Here is a 13,478-nt window from a genome sequence, read left to right on the forward strand (position 1 = left end):
CCCAGAAGAGAAAAAACAAAGATCAGCTTGATCCAAAACTTTTATGAGCCCCAAAAAGTTTTGAACGGTCCACATTCATTCAACACTGTTTCTTGTAATGTGGTCAACTTGAGATTGACATATACCTCATTTTTGTTCTCATACATAAAATGATTTAGAAAAATATATGGATGGCATGGATAAAACACATATATCATGGTGGGGCCCACAGAGCACCGACCGACAGCCATTGGCTGGTGGCAGGGGGAGTAGCCAATCCGTTTCCGTTTTATCTGGGCACGGGTATCTGCCTTGCGGGAGACGTACATTCCTGTAGTGGCTCCATTGGGCCCATATATGTGCTCTATCTAAGCCGTCCATATATTTTAAAATATCATTTTAATGTATGATCCATAAAATAAGTCAGATCGAAGTTTCCAGTGGACCACACTACTGGAAGTAATGGTGACAATGACTCCACAGTTGAAACCTTCCTAGGGCCACCATTAAGTTTTTTTGCCATCCAACCTGTTCATAAGGTCACATAAACCGGGATGTAGGGAACACATAAACATCAGCTTGATCCAAAACTTCTGTTAGCCTGAGAGGTTTTCAGCCATAGGCATCAAACCCTACTGTTTCCAGTGTTATGGTCCACTTGAACATTTAATCTGCCTCATTTGCTCTCATCGTCTAAAATAATATTTCAAAATGGATGGACGGCATGGATAAAACACATACACCACAGTGGGCCCCATAGATACCCTCACAGGCTCTTCTGTCTCCAGCTAGGCCCCGGTGGGGGTAGTACCCAATCCCCCGTTCTATCCACGGCCGTCCATCCATTTGGGATCATTATTTTAGGGCATGAGCCCAAAAATGAGGTAGATCCAAATCTCAAGTGGACTACACTACTCGAAAACAGTGGTGATTGAATGGCCCGCTGTTAACGTTTATTTGCCGTCCAACCTCTTGATAAGACCTGGATGAATGGATAACATTAATATCAACTTGATTCAAAATTTTTGTGGCCGGAGGAAGTTTTTATGATGGCTTTCATTCACTACTATTTCCTGTGTAGTCTACCTCAGATTTTGATGTATCCCATTTTTTGGCTCATGCTCTAAAATGAGTTGGAAAATGGATGGACAGCGTGGATAAAACACATGATGGGGCCACAAAGCACCGTAGCAGCGTCAGTAGCCAATTCACGTCCCTTTATCCGAAACCCTGGCGTACCTTGCCTAGCCAATAATACGGCAGGTGCGCCTATTAAACTCCCCCTTTATCCACGAAAACGTCGGAAGAGGATTGCGTACCGAGTAAACTCTGTAAGGCCCACCTGGATATATATATATATATATATATATATATATATATATATATATGTGTGTGTGTGTGTGTGTGTGTGTGTGTGTGTCCACACCGTCCATCCGTTTTTTCAGATCATTTTAGTGCATGAGCGCAGAATTGAAGCGTTTCCAACGCTCAACTATATCACACCACAGGACTCAACTATATCACACCACAGGAAAAAGTGGAGATAATGACGTCAACGTTGAAACCTTCCTAAGACCCACAGTGATGTTTATTTGCCATCCAAACTGTTCATATGGTCACGTAGACATGGATTAAAGGAAAACACATATTGTCTTGATCCAAAAACTTCTATGGCTCCCTAGAAGTCTTCAACGGTAAATGTCCAATTCAAGCTGTTTCCGGGGGGACGACGAGGACGACTGTGTTCCCCCAAAGGCAACAGTGTAAAATATGCCTAAAAAACTGTAAATTTCAAGTGGTATGGCCACCTGAGTTCTCCAAACTGGAATTAATTTCATTATGCATGCCAGGCCAAAGCCTAGCCCACGGGCCAAGCTAATAGACCCAAGCCCAGTCCAAAGCCAGGCTGGGCTAACAGGGATATCGGCCCCAGCGCTAGTTGGAGTGTAACATAGAATTCCTGCTGGATGCACGCCAATGGGAACATTCAATAAGTTTATTGAAATTGGCTCTGCATCATTGGAATCTCATCATAAATACATAACGAATTACTGTTACCTGGGATTGGTTTCAGGGCTTTCCTGCGCACAGCTCAGACTAGGACCCGAGCAGGCTGGACGCACTGGGTGTAGTCCCAGGGCAGCCCATTAAACATTCCTTGTGTGCCAATGGCCTTGCCCTCATGGTTGCAAAAGATCCGGGCAGTCCATCCATAAGTCAGGCCCCACCACAGATATGCCTTCACCCAGCAGGATTTCAACGCTGGCCCATTTGGAGTCTGGGATCCCACCATTTAGGCCCTCATGCTTGCAAAAGATCCGGGCAGTCCATTCAAAGTTTGTAGCAGAGCCGAACATGCGATCTATCATTTCTTTTTACAGGCAGGGTTTTCATCGATGAGCCTGAAAATAGAAACGAGACAGATGGACGAAGCACAGACACATCTAGAACCCTACCTGTCCACACAACCACACGTGTGATTGGCACGTGTGCAAGGACCCACTCATTAGGTCTTCCGGTTTAAATAAAAATAAAGATTAGCCATTTCAATCATGGAGCCACATTGTGCATCACGGATGGATGGATGGATGGTGAAAATCATTTTTATTAGCCATACGTTCATTCCAATAACATGCCACCGATTGGAGGGAAACCTCTTAACCTGGCACGCTTACTGCATGACGGTACCTCAACTTGCATGTCAATGGACAGGACTACTATATCATGAAGACCCACTCGCGTACAAAATCAGATCCATCCACTCATCAGGTGCACCAAAACTAGATAATGGTTCAGACTGGCGTTCTGTTGATTCCGATGGGTTGGGCCCTCCTGAAGATTGGAACAGCCTGATTTCCGAACAAAGCCATCTTCCCAAAGAGAACCTTCTCCTTGCGGGGCGGTATGCTAGGCTCATGGTGCTGATGGCAGTAGGACAGTCATCATTTCTCATCAAACTCAAACAAACCAGGGCATAAAAAGCCAAATTTCGCTTCACGTGATCTTCATGGTATTACCAACCACTTTTCACGGCTCAGATGTTCGCAAAAAAATGACGGATTAGATGGGGAAAACACAAAAAAACAAAAAAGAAACAGAGAGAAAAGGATTGTTATGTTAAAGTTGCCATACAACGTGAGATTAAAAACAGAAAAAAGAAAGCCCCACCCCCCACAACGTTGTATGTGACGTTTTTCTTTGCCAAATGAATGAACATCCTCCCAACTCCAACCTCCAATCGTTGTAACTTTCAAGCCTTCATCTGGCGCAAGGCAATGACGTAACCCATGATGAGATAACTAGCTGGTTTTTTTGGGGCCACATCATCTTCACAGTGGGGCCCACCAGATGAACGTATCAGATGTATGACACACTGCATTGGCATTTTGTGAATAAATGTAACAACTTGTTCCCCTAGTGCCAATTCGAAGAAGCACCGACATGGAATGAACGAGAAGTAAAAAATGCAATCTACAGTCAATATGAAAGCTAAATAAGTTTCTCAGCATCTTAAAGCAGTTCATGTAAGCATTTATCTTTCTAATAACATCTGAGCCCACACAAACTCTAGGCCATATGATGGAATAACAACCATTGTGCACAAGCTCAGTATCCAATTACTGACTGGACTTTGACAACCATCAATGTTTATATGCACAACAAGCCAACATTGGCTTACTGCAAAAAGAAAGCTGCATCAACCAAAATGATGCATGAATCAATGGATAAGACATGAATTATGCAATTGCTAGCCAACTAAACCAACAATGTCAGCATCCAAGAATCTCCTAGCTAAGATGCTGGGTGATATCTGAAGATTGAGAATGGCACTGAAAGGTGGCTTGGAGCTTGATGTAAGCTATGTTTGTACAGAAGCAAACATGTGTTGTACACTGGATCAGTCAACCACTGGTATCAGAGCAGATTGCGAGTTATCCATTCGCTAGCAGAGAAACAACAAGTGTTATGTACAATTAACAAAGACTCGTATGAATGGAAACCCATATCTAGATGCATGCTCTTCCCAGCTGGCAGAAAATATTCCTAAAGTTGCTCTAGTCAAACTATGGCATACTGGATATGGAGACTGTATGCATTGTTGAAGCAATGCATTGATCAAGGGTTTCTGAAAAATTTTTATGTAGCCATTACTGTCTTAAGGAGTTCAAACATGCAACTGGAAGTCTTAAGGAAATAGAGGCCAAGGACAACTACATGCGACATGTTGAAAAGAAAGTGTGTGAAATGTTATCGACTGTAAGTGCCTGCTGACCAATAATTATTGGGTATGACTTGTCAAACAGGATATCTAGAGACCTTCACACTGGAACACATTCATTTGAACTAATTTCTTTTTGATAAGTAATATGGGCTCAAACCCGAGGCCACAATGTGAAATGCAGGCAGTCTAGCCTGCCATTGAGCTATGGGCTCGAACCAGCATTCATGTAATCTTTTAAATCATTTTTGTGTTACCTCATAGTTATTTTTATGAATGGACTAAGCTAGCGTTCTGACAAGGGTTACAACAATCTTGTTCATACAAATCTGTAGCACTCAAGCCTATTTGTATGGCGGCATGGTCATTTCCAGAGTAGGGCGTGTGTCTGTCTATGATTCCCATGCTAGTCAGCAAGACTACAGTAATTCGGTAATCTACAGAGAGGATTGGGAAATACCTGAATGAAGCATGATCTAAAATCTCTAGAGCCTAAGATACATGTAATTATGCATGGATTACATATCAGATGCAACTGAGATCCATCTCAAGCCTGCATTAGTAGCTACCAGTTTCCATGGACAATGGCATGATAAACCAAGGAGCTGGCAGTAACTCGTTTAATCTGTCTCAAAGGTACAGAAACACTTCCTAGAACAGGAATCCTTTTCTAGGTTTTGTATAAATTGTAATTCTAATAATTGATAGTCAAATTCATTGTGGAGATGAATATATGCATGAGGTCACCATAATCAGAGCCTTCTCCCATCTATTTGGGTTCCGCTGTATAAATCCTGTTTTGCTGATAATCAAGATTCATAAAAGGAATTCCCAAAATTGCTCGGCAAAATTCGATGGCCTACATGTCACCAACCGTAATTTACCCAAGACACTACCAGGCAAAGTTGGTGGTTTTTTTACTATCACGAAATATATGTGTGTGTGTGTGTGTGTGTGTGTGTGTGTGTGTGTGGGAAAAGGTTCTATGCAGTCGAGCTCATGGGAACTTCCCATGAGGTCGAGCTGTGTGGGCCCCACCGTGATGCTTGTCGAACATCAACACTGTAAATTTGATGGGTCCCCTTTAAATAATGGGAAATCCCAAAAATCATCCGTATACAGAACTCAGGTGGGCCACCATCGAAAATCATGTAAAGACATGCCTAAAACATATAAAAGCACTTGGTGGGGCCAACCTAAATTTTGGATGTATCTGAAACTTGGTCTGACCCCTCATCCACGTGGGACACGTATAATGGATGGTCTGGATTTGTGAACCACACCTCGGTGGGCCCAACAAATGATTATGAATGTTTTAATGGGAGGGTAACCCCTCTCAACTTTTGTACGTAGTGTGGCCCACAAAAGTCATCGATTGACTTGATTTTTAAGCCCAAGGCCCAACATGGAATGGTGCATCTGACTAATGGGTAGATGTTCGACACGCATCACAGTGGGGCCCACACAGCTAGACCTCATGAGAAGTTCCCATGAGCTCGACCGCATAGAACCTTTTCCCTATATATATATATATATATATATATATATATATATATAAAACTCTGGACAAGAACTTACCATTAAAAAATTGAACTGCAATGAAGTACCTAGTCAATTATTATCCAGATCATTTTTTTCTTTGTTCTTTCCTAAATGGCATTGTCCAGATCAAAATTTACAGCCATCGTGCATTGCATTACCAATGTAACAGCAATGGGAATGAAGTAACTGAACTAGGTATAAGATGCCTTTTACTACACTGCATTATCTTTTTATAAAATGTGTGCTTGAGAACATTAAGGTTAATCTAAACTCAGTTCTAGGACCCCTAAAGCACCACAAGACACAGCAAACCCTCTTTGGCTGTCTTCTTGTCTACATGCATGGATCTTACTAAATTCTATTTTGATATAAACACTAGAGAGCGGTCATTTGGATGCACGGAATAGTGGTTCCAGGGGAAAGCATGTATATATGGATCTTTAGAAACCTGGATAAGGGGTTTCAAAGAATTATAGTTCTATTGTTCTGATGCCCACATGTAGAGCTCCGCATATGATGGATTTTGTGTTTGGATGATAGCTCCTAGAAGTCCATTTGCCAAATTGAGAAAAGTCAACTCTAACGCAGGAGCATTATATTGAATAGATGAGCTATGGCACGTGTGCCAAGTGCCAAAATCTTGCACATGCACAAGATCTGGGCCATGTACTCAGTGGGTCTTAAATATAAACATGCTCTGTCATGAAATGCATGCTAGTCCACTAATTGGGTGCACATCTGGTGCGTCACTCATTTGATGTTGATTTTCTTTTCCATCCATCCAGTTTCCAGAAGAGTGAAACCCACCTAATCATTTTCCTTACAGAATCCACTGCGGGGCAAGGGATGTTGGAGCAGGATTGTAGGAGCTGTGATGAAGAGATAAACCTCTAATAGATTCATTTTTCCAATGGAAGCCAAATATTCAATTTTTGTGGAAACCCCTTTTCCGATAGAAGCCCTTCCTGCGATACATAAGGCATCCAAACCATTTAAACATTCACTATCTGCAGACACCTTTGTCTAAGTGAAGGATTTCATGCATCCAAATGACCCCCTCCTAAGGATATGAATAGGCATACCAACCGGGAGAATAAGAGATCCAACCAGCTTGATAAATTCTCATTTAATATCAGAGCATGATGATCCAAATAACTGAAGTTCTTATTCTCCATGAATTCAAACTCCCACTCAGACATGTGTTTGTTTAGCAGCAAAAAGATAATTTTTTATTTTTTATTTTTCATTAAGAAAGCAAAAAAAGGCGAAATGAAAAAAGAAGAAGAAGGAGGAGAAGAAGAAGAAGTAATAAATAGGAAGCCCAATACATATATACTATATAGGATCTAATAGCCCCTTGGCCAGAGAGTCTGCCAAATTGTTTGCATTCCTAGGAACATGTTGGAAGGAAACGTCTAAGAATCATTCCATGAGCATCATCGAATTAGATATAAAATTCCCTAGGCATGCTTAAAAACTACTTGGAACTTCAAGTCATCTGGCTGCTGATGATGCTGAAAATCAAATCATTCTTATATCCTTTGGCAAACCACCGTGACTAAATCAAGATTTAACATATGCCATATAAATTGAACAATGGTGTATGGCATAGAGGGAGATTTACAAGATTGAACAAAGATTATTATTATTATTTTTTAATTTCCTAGGATTGGAAAAACCTCTGATGTTGAAAGTGAGGCTCTTCTAAAATATAGGGATGAAATCCCTCTACTTTCTTCTTCTTGTTGTGAAACTCCCTTTCCTTATCTTTCTTGGTCTATCTTCGAGTCCCCCATTTTCTTTACCGTCATATTGTTCCATCACGTGATCTGGTGAAAATCGGAGAACTCTAAGGTGGTCTTATGATCTATTCAAGCTATTGGAATCTAGAAACTGTGAGAAGTGAGAAGGAATGTTTTCTAGACTGTATTTGCATTGACATAGAAGCTGGATTGGTTTCTAGCTTTGATTCGTAACAATTTTTGGAATCATAGCAAGTTCCACTTGGGAATGTCTCCATTTTCCATTTTATTCTTCTATACATCCCAACATCCATCCCAAACCCTAAATCCTACCCCTAATTCAATCATCTGCAATTTTTCCTAACCATAAACCCAAAAACCACAATCTAAACCCCAATCCTACCTACAAATTGATGCAGAAGAAAATTGTCGGGTCGAACCCAGATCCTTTCCACAGCAGATCCGGAGCTTTAGAAGAGGCAAAAACAAAAACAAAACAAAAAACAAGAAGAAGGCACAGATGCAGGAAAACAAAATAATAATAGACAACTAGGCCGAATCACTCTACCAATCCTATGTCATCACACCAATGGTTTTATTGGCGTTGCACCAAAAGAGCAACAATTCCATTGCAGGGAGAGAAGAAGAAGTTACATTTACTTTCAAAATATTTATCAACTCCCTAAACAGTAAACATGGCCTTAGATACCTTTATATAGGCCAAAATACAAAAGATAGAGATCCAAAGAAATCCTACGAATCTAGCGTTTGCTACTTTTAGACTGCCCATGCAATCATAGAATCACTAAAAGATTGATGAGACACGCACTTTAACATGAAACTAAATAGTTATTTAAAAGAACGAAAAAAGATAACCAAATGAGGACTCTGAATGGGGAAATTCCCACAATAGGTCTACGTCTGTAATGTTTATACGATCAGCCCATGCATAGGTATATTTTGGTAAATTTTCAAAATAGCTGCAATCATACGGCAAGTAAGCCCTGAATATCAAGTGCTCTTAAAATGAATAATACGAAATTCCGCATCACAGTTTTTTTTTTATAGGTAACACTACCAGGGATTGAACCCTGGATCACTCACACACAGTACACACTGTCTCCACCGGTTCATCTAATGAGCAGGAGACAAGCATACAATGATCAAGACCATTGACCTGAGACCATTTAAACCCTAAAAGCTATATCAATATAAGAATGGGCTATGCTGCTCCAGGACAGTGGTCCCACAAATTGGATGGTCCTAACTGTATGGTCAATGGATTCCATGTTAAACTATAAAAAGGGCACATCAATAGCAATAAGGGTCAAGTATGCTGGACATCAAATAGGTTACAAAGTAGGTCTTTGTAAATACTTGTAAACTGTACTGGGTTTATGTACTTCTCCAAAATACATTTTGTGGCTAATGGTATTTTAGCAATTAAGAAAACTGAAACAAGGTTCTGGTCTGTGCTTCTGAGAATAGAAAGAGACCCATTCTTTCTATCCCACATTCTTCTCTCTAGTCTCTACTTGCTTGATAAAGTGCCAGAGTTCAATTGCAATTTGGTATCAACTTAAGCTATGGTTTGACAACAGACACTCGAAAACCTAAAATTTCAGAAAACCACTATTTTCCAGGGGACCATGCTGACCAGATAAGCAGTACTTTGCTTGTTGTTTTGTGTCAAAATACCGTAAAATCAAGAAGTCTAGGCTTCCTTGGTCTTTCTGGGTGTTCCTGACTTCATGACTTTGACGGAGTAGAACCATAAAACAACAAGATAACATTATGCCGTTCATTTGTGGCAACTCTAGGATCACCTGCATGTCCCACCCCATTGTGCCCACATGCTGACATGGGTTCAAATTCTGGATGCTACTGCATAAGAAACTGTATGGTCAGGGCCCATTTGGATGCACTTGCACAAAAGGTAAGGGTTTCAAGCCTGCCTTTAGGATCGACTCGACGAAAACCAATTTGACTGGTTTTCTTCAAGTCAGCACTTTAGCACCTATTTGTTGAGCACAATGGTGAAACCGGGGATTGCAAAGTGTACCAAAACGCACATCAAAAAGGGGGGTTGGCTCAAAAGGGGGTTTACACCTCAAACACTCCTTAAGAGGGTGCATTCGACCTTAGCAAATGCTACTCTATATGAAACTTTACAGGGTTGGCAGGAAAATAGAATTTTAGCATTCAGTTCGATTCTTTTTCGAAAGGCAGTATTGAGTTCAATTCTAGGTAGAGAAAATACTAGAATCCTATTTCACTACTAAATCCATAAAGCTTCTTTCCTAAATATTCTTTGCACAGTCGTATAAATCAATAGACCATATGACTTGCACAAAATCATCAAAAATTGTCAATTGTCAGCCATAAAAATACTCCATAATGTGTACACTTTTCAGATTTGGTGTTGCAGCTTCCAAAAACAGAATCTGGAAGAATTCCCTTCCCATAAGTAGACTACAACTGTTGTAATCAATAGATTCCTGTTGCAGTGAACTTCCAGAAGTAGATTCTGGATATTGCAAATTGCTAAAGTCAGACACTGGATGCTGTAGATGATGACCGTACAAGCCAAAATGCTAGTTTACACCTGGCATTTAGATGCCCTACTGAATCGAATCACAACCATCTAGTTCAATCAAGTGTTCCATAGCATACAAAGATGAGGAAGTCACCATCAAAGTGATGGTACATTCCTTCCAATTCCAACTTCAATGTAACGCAATTGCACTTTGGAGCATAGGATGGATACCAAACTAACTAGAATCCAAGGTATTCCATAACAGCAATGGTGGCCATAATGGTCCCCATAATGCCGTTGTGGTTTTCTTTTTCTTTTTTTTTGAAAAAACCTATTTCGGCTGTGTAACGGACCATTACGAGTCAATTTTTCTGTAATGGCCATTACAATCCCGTAACATGTGACAGTTGCCACTGTTACCGTTACGTAACGGCCATTACTTGACATTTTAGAATACCTTGCTACAATGCGATCATATCCACAGCTGCAATTAAATTCAATCAAATGCCAAAACACTGCCCTCCACATTTCTGTCTTATGGGTGTTCAGTCGTGGTTTTAAATACTATTCAATATGATTCGGCATTGTCTAGGTAGTATAGTTTCAGTCTGAACGAAAAAACAAGCCCCACGACCAATACTTGTTGATCCCAACCGACGAGCACTCTAAAACAGCCATTCAAATCCTTAGGTTGGAAGTTCTTGAAACTTGTTCAACACTTCTAGAGAAAATTTGTATCTTTCAAAGGCATATGAATGGGACAGCTATGTTATTTTACTCTACAAGAAGCTATAACATTCAAAAGCCATTACCTGGAACTCTTAATTTAAATATACATAGTTCAGAAAAAAGCAACTCAGAAGAATAGCTCAACACCAAAAGAAAGGGGAAAAACATAAACACATGAATTTCATGTCTATTGAACAAGGTGAAAAGGACCTGAATTTCATGTCTATTGAACAAGGAGAAAAGCACCTGAATTTCATGTCTCCGGAGACTTCTTGGCCTTCTTCTGTGATGAAAACACCTCAGCAATAGACTCAGCGATCCGCCGCTGGGATTCTAGAATCATCTCCGTCCGCTTCCTCTCCATCTCCATCCGGTTCCTCTCTGTCTCGCGCATCATCTCCATCTTCATATTCTCCATCCTAACAAACCCTTCCCCAAAAGCTCTGACAGCCGAAACGAGCTCCGACAGCGGCCCTGTTTCATCCCCCTCCTCAGCGCCCACGAAAGAGCTCCTCTTCCGGAATCTAGAGAACCTCGGGAATGACCTGTCAACGAACGAAAGAATAGGCTGGGCGCGGATTATGTGATTGATGCTCCGGGTGTTGTTGTTGTCTTCCTCATCGGCGGCGGGGGCATCCCCGCCATCTTCCTCTTCCTCGTCATCGTCGTCATCATCGGAAGCGTTGGAATCGCGTTGTGGGGGTTGGGAGGGCCCGCGCTCCATGAGATCCATGCGATCGAAGTAGGGCCAGGATGATCGACGGTGGAGCTGCTTCTCGGAGCGGTAGCGCTTGCGTAGCTTCTCGATCTTGTGGCGGCATTGGGTGGCGGTCTTGGAAGGGGGGTTGAAGCCGCAGCGGGAGGCGACGGAAGCGGCCACCTCCTCCCATTGGCTGGCCTTGAGGTGGCCGCGGTTGAGGGAATACCATTTCGCCTGGTACGCGTCCAGGAGGTGGGTGGTCTCGAGGTGGGACCACGGCGATGGAGGGAGGGATGGAGGCGGAAGCAGCCTCTTCGGTAGAGATGAGGAAGACGCTGCTGCTGCTGCTGCCGCCGCTGCCGCTGCAGCTGCTGCTGTGGTAGCCATGGTGGGGTTTGGGTTAGGAGGGTTTTTCTAGGGTTAGGGTTGGGGTTGGGGTTTGGGTTTGGGGAGGAGATGGGGATTGGGTTGCTGTTGTGGACTGCTTTGATGTCGGTGGGGTTGCTATTGATGCTGCCATCAGGTGGACTGGGTGGCGCGAGGTGGTGGAGATGGAGGGCTGGGATTTTACCGGAGTGGTTGACCGTGGTGGGCTGAGGTGAGTGACGTGTAGAAGAGATCCATTCTGCGCCGAGGGTGGCGTGCGGGGTCTACGACTCACGAGGTTTGCCCGCCAAGTCTGGGGCTTTCCCAACAGCATGATCACCTTCTCTGCCCCACCACGTGGTTAATCTCGTGATCCAGAGCGTTCATCTAGAATCTCGTGTAGCATATGGTCAGGAACGTGTTCAGTTTAGGATGAAATTTGAAGATCTTCAACCATCTGTGTTGGAAACTTCTAGATCAACGGTCTTTATCGATCATCACCTGATGGGCTTACCATCCGCACATGCAGCCACGTGGGTCCGGAGGCAATTGAATGATCCTCGAGGCTCCATACTCGGCCTTTTGGTTCTGTACAATTGGAGCCCTTTATTTAGCGATCTGGAGCATTGGTTAGTTTTGTGCCAATGTGGACGGGCTATTCTCCAAAATAGCTGCAGTTGGACCATCGTCCAAATTGCAAGCTTCGGCCTGTCCCTTTAACAGTGGGACCATCATAATGGAAACCAATATAAGGGTGGCAATGAGGCTGGTTTGGGTTGGGAGCGTGGACTTGGAACCCTGAATTTGAAATGAATTTGAAATCCTTTTATTGTGTTTGGCACCCTGGATTGGGAATTATTTTAATCCAAAAATAGTTATGCATGGTGTATCTACATGGGATTGAATTTAATTACCAAATCAACTTTAGTGATATATGTAATGTTTGACACAATCGTTGTAAGAAGCCTGTTGAAATATATGTTTTGCTCGAAAATGATGAAATTCCAAGTCCCAAATGGGCCACAAGCACAAAATCATGTGCGAGTGACTAACCAACAATTTTTAACCATTGCTTTACATAGAAAATGTTTGGATGGTGTTGATCATCATATTAAAGTAATTATAATGATGCAATTAATAATCTAATTATTTTTGGATATCATTAGTGGGTCATGTGCCCAATAGAATAATAGTCTAGCGACACACATGTTACACATGCTACTATTGAAATGATTTTAGGTGTAATCCCAGCCCTGGGTGGATTTGAAACCCCCACTTAGGATTTGAAACCCCCAATTACTTTGTGCTGCCAAACAACCAAGGGATTTGAAATCCCCTCAAATAAGTGGTGCCAAACAATATATAAATGGATCAATAGTTCTTGTCCAAGCTCGACTCACCACCCATTATCTCAACTTGGCAACCCAATAAGCAAACTCAGGTTTAAGAATATGGATTATGGCACTCAAAGCTGTGCACAATCTATCCTAGGCAGCGAATAGGTGTGGATTCAAGAATAGATCACGCTTTTTCACGAGTTACCTTCCTTGACGGCTTCACTTTGTAAAAGCAGTTATATTTGAATAGAGTTGGCACATGTTGTATTGCAAGGCACAAGCTCCCTTAAACGTCCAACCTTGTGAGAGTCAAATAGAGTGGTGTAGA

At 42.0% G+C, this 13,478-nt stretch overlaps 1 protein-coding gene across 4 annotated transcripts; it reads right to left on the reverse strand.

The window, feature by feature from the left end:
* Positions 1 to 2,954: 2,954 nt before the first annotated feature.
* Positions 2,955 to 12,133, reverse strand: LOC131242321 (trihelix transcription factor ENAP2-like). Of its 4 annotated transcripts, none has more exons than XM_058240895.1 (2): positions 10,994 to 12,133; positions 2,955 to 3,306 (listed from the first exon to the last, which is right to left on the reverse strand). In XM_058240895.1, the coding sequence occupies exon 1, from the start codon at positions 11,832 to 11,834 to the stop codon at positions 11,001 to 11,003; it is 834 nt and encodes a 277-aa protein (XP_058096878.1). In that variant the 5' UTR covers positions 11,835 to 12,133; the 3' UTR covers positions 2,955 to 3,306; positions 10,994 to 11,000. The 4 variants fall into 4 exon arrangements, with proteins under 4 accessions (XP_058096878.1, XP_058096876.1, XP_058096877.1 ...); XM_058240893.1 differs by having other exon boundaries at positions 2,955 to 3,450; XM_058240894.1 differs by having other exon boundaries at positions 2,955 to 3,241; positions 10,994 to 12,132.
* Positions 12,134 to 13,478: the final 1,345 nt, after the last annotated feature.

Source organism: Magnolia sinica, chromosome 4, assembly GCF_029962835.1.
Source record: "Magnolia sinica isolate HGM2019 chromosome 4, MsV1, whole genome shotgun sequence".
Classification (NCBI taxonomy): Eukaryota; Viridiplantae; Streptophyta; class Magnoliopsida; order Magnoliales; family Magnoliaceae; genus Magnolia; species Magnolia sinica.

Bases quoted from the DNA above. Each gene is read 5' to 3' on its own strand.
- LOC131242321 (XM_058240895.1), bottom strand. From the start codon at position 11,834: ATGGCTACCACAGCAGCAGCTGCAGCGGCAGCGGCGGCAGCAGCAGCA.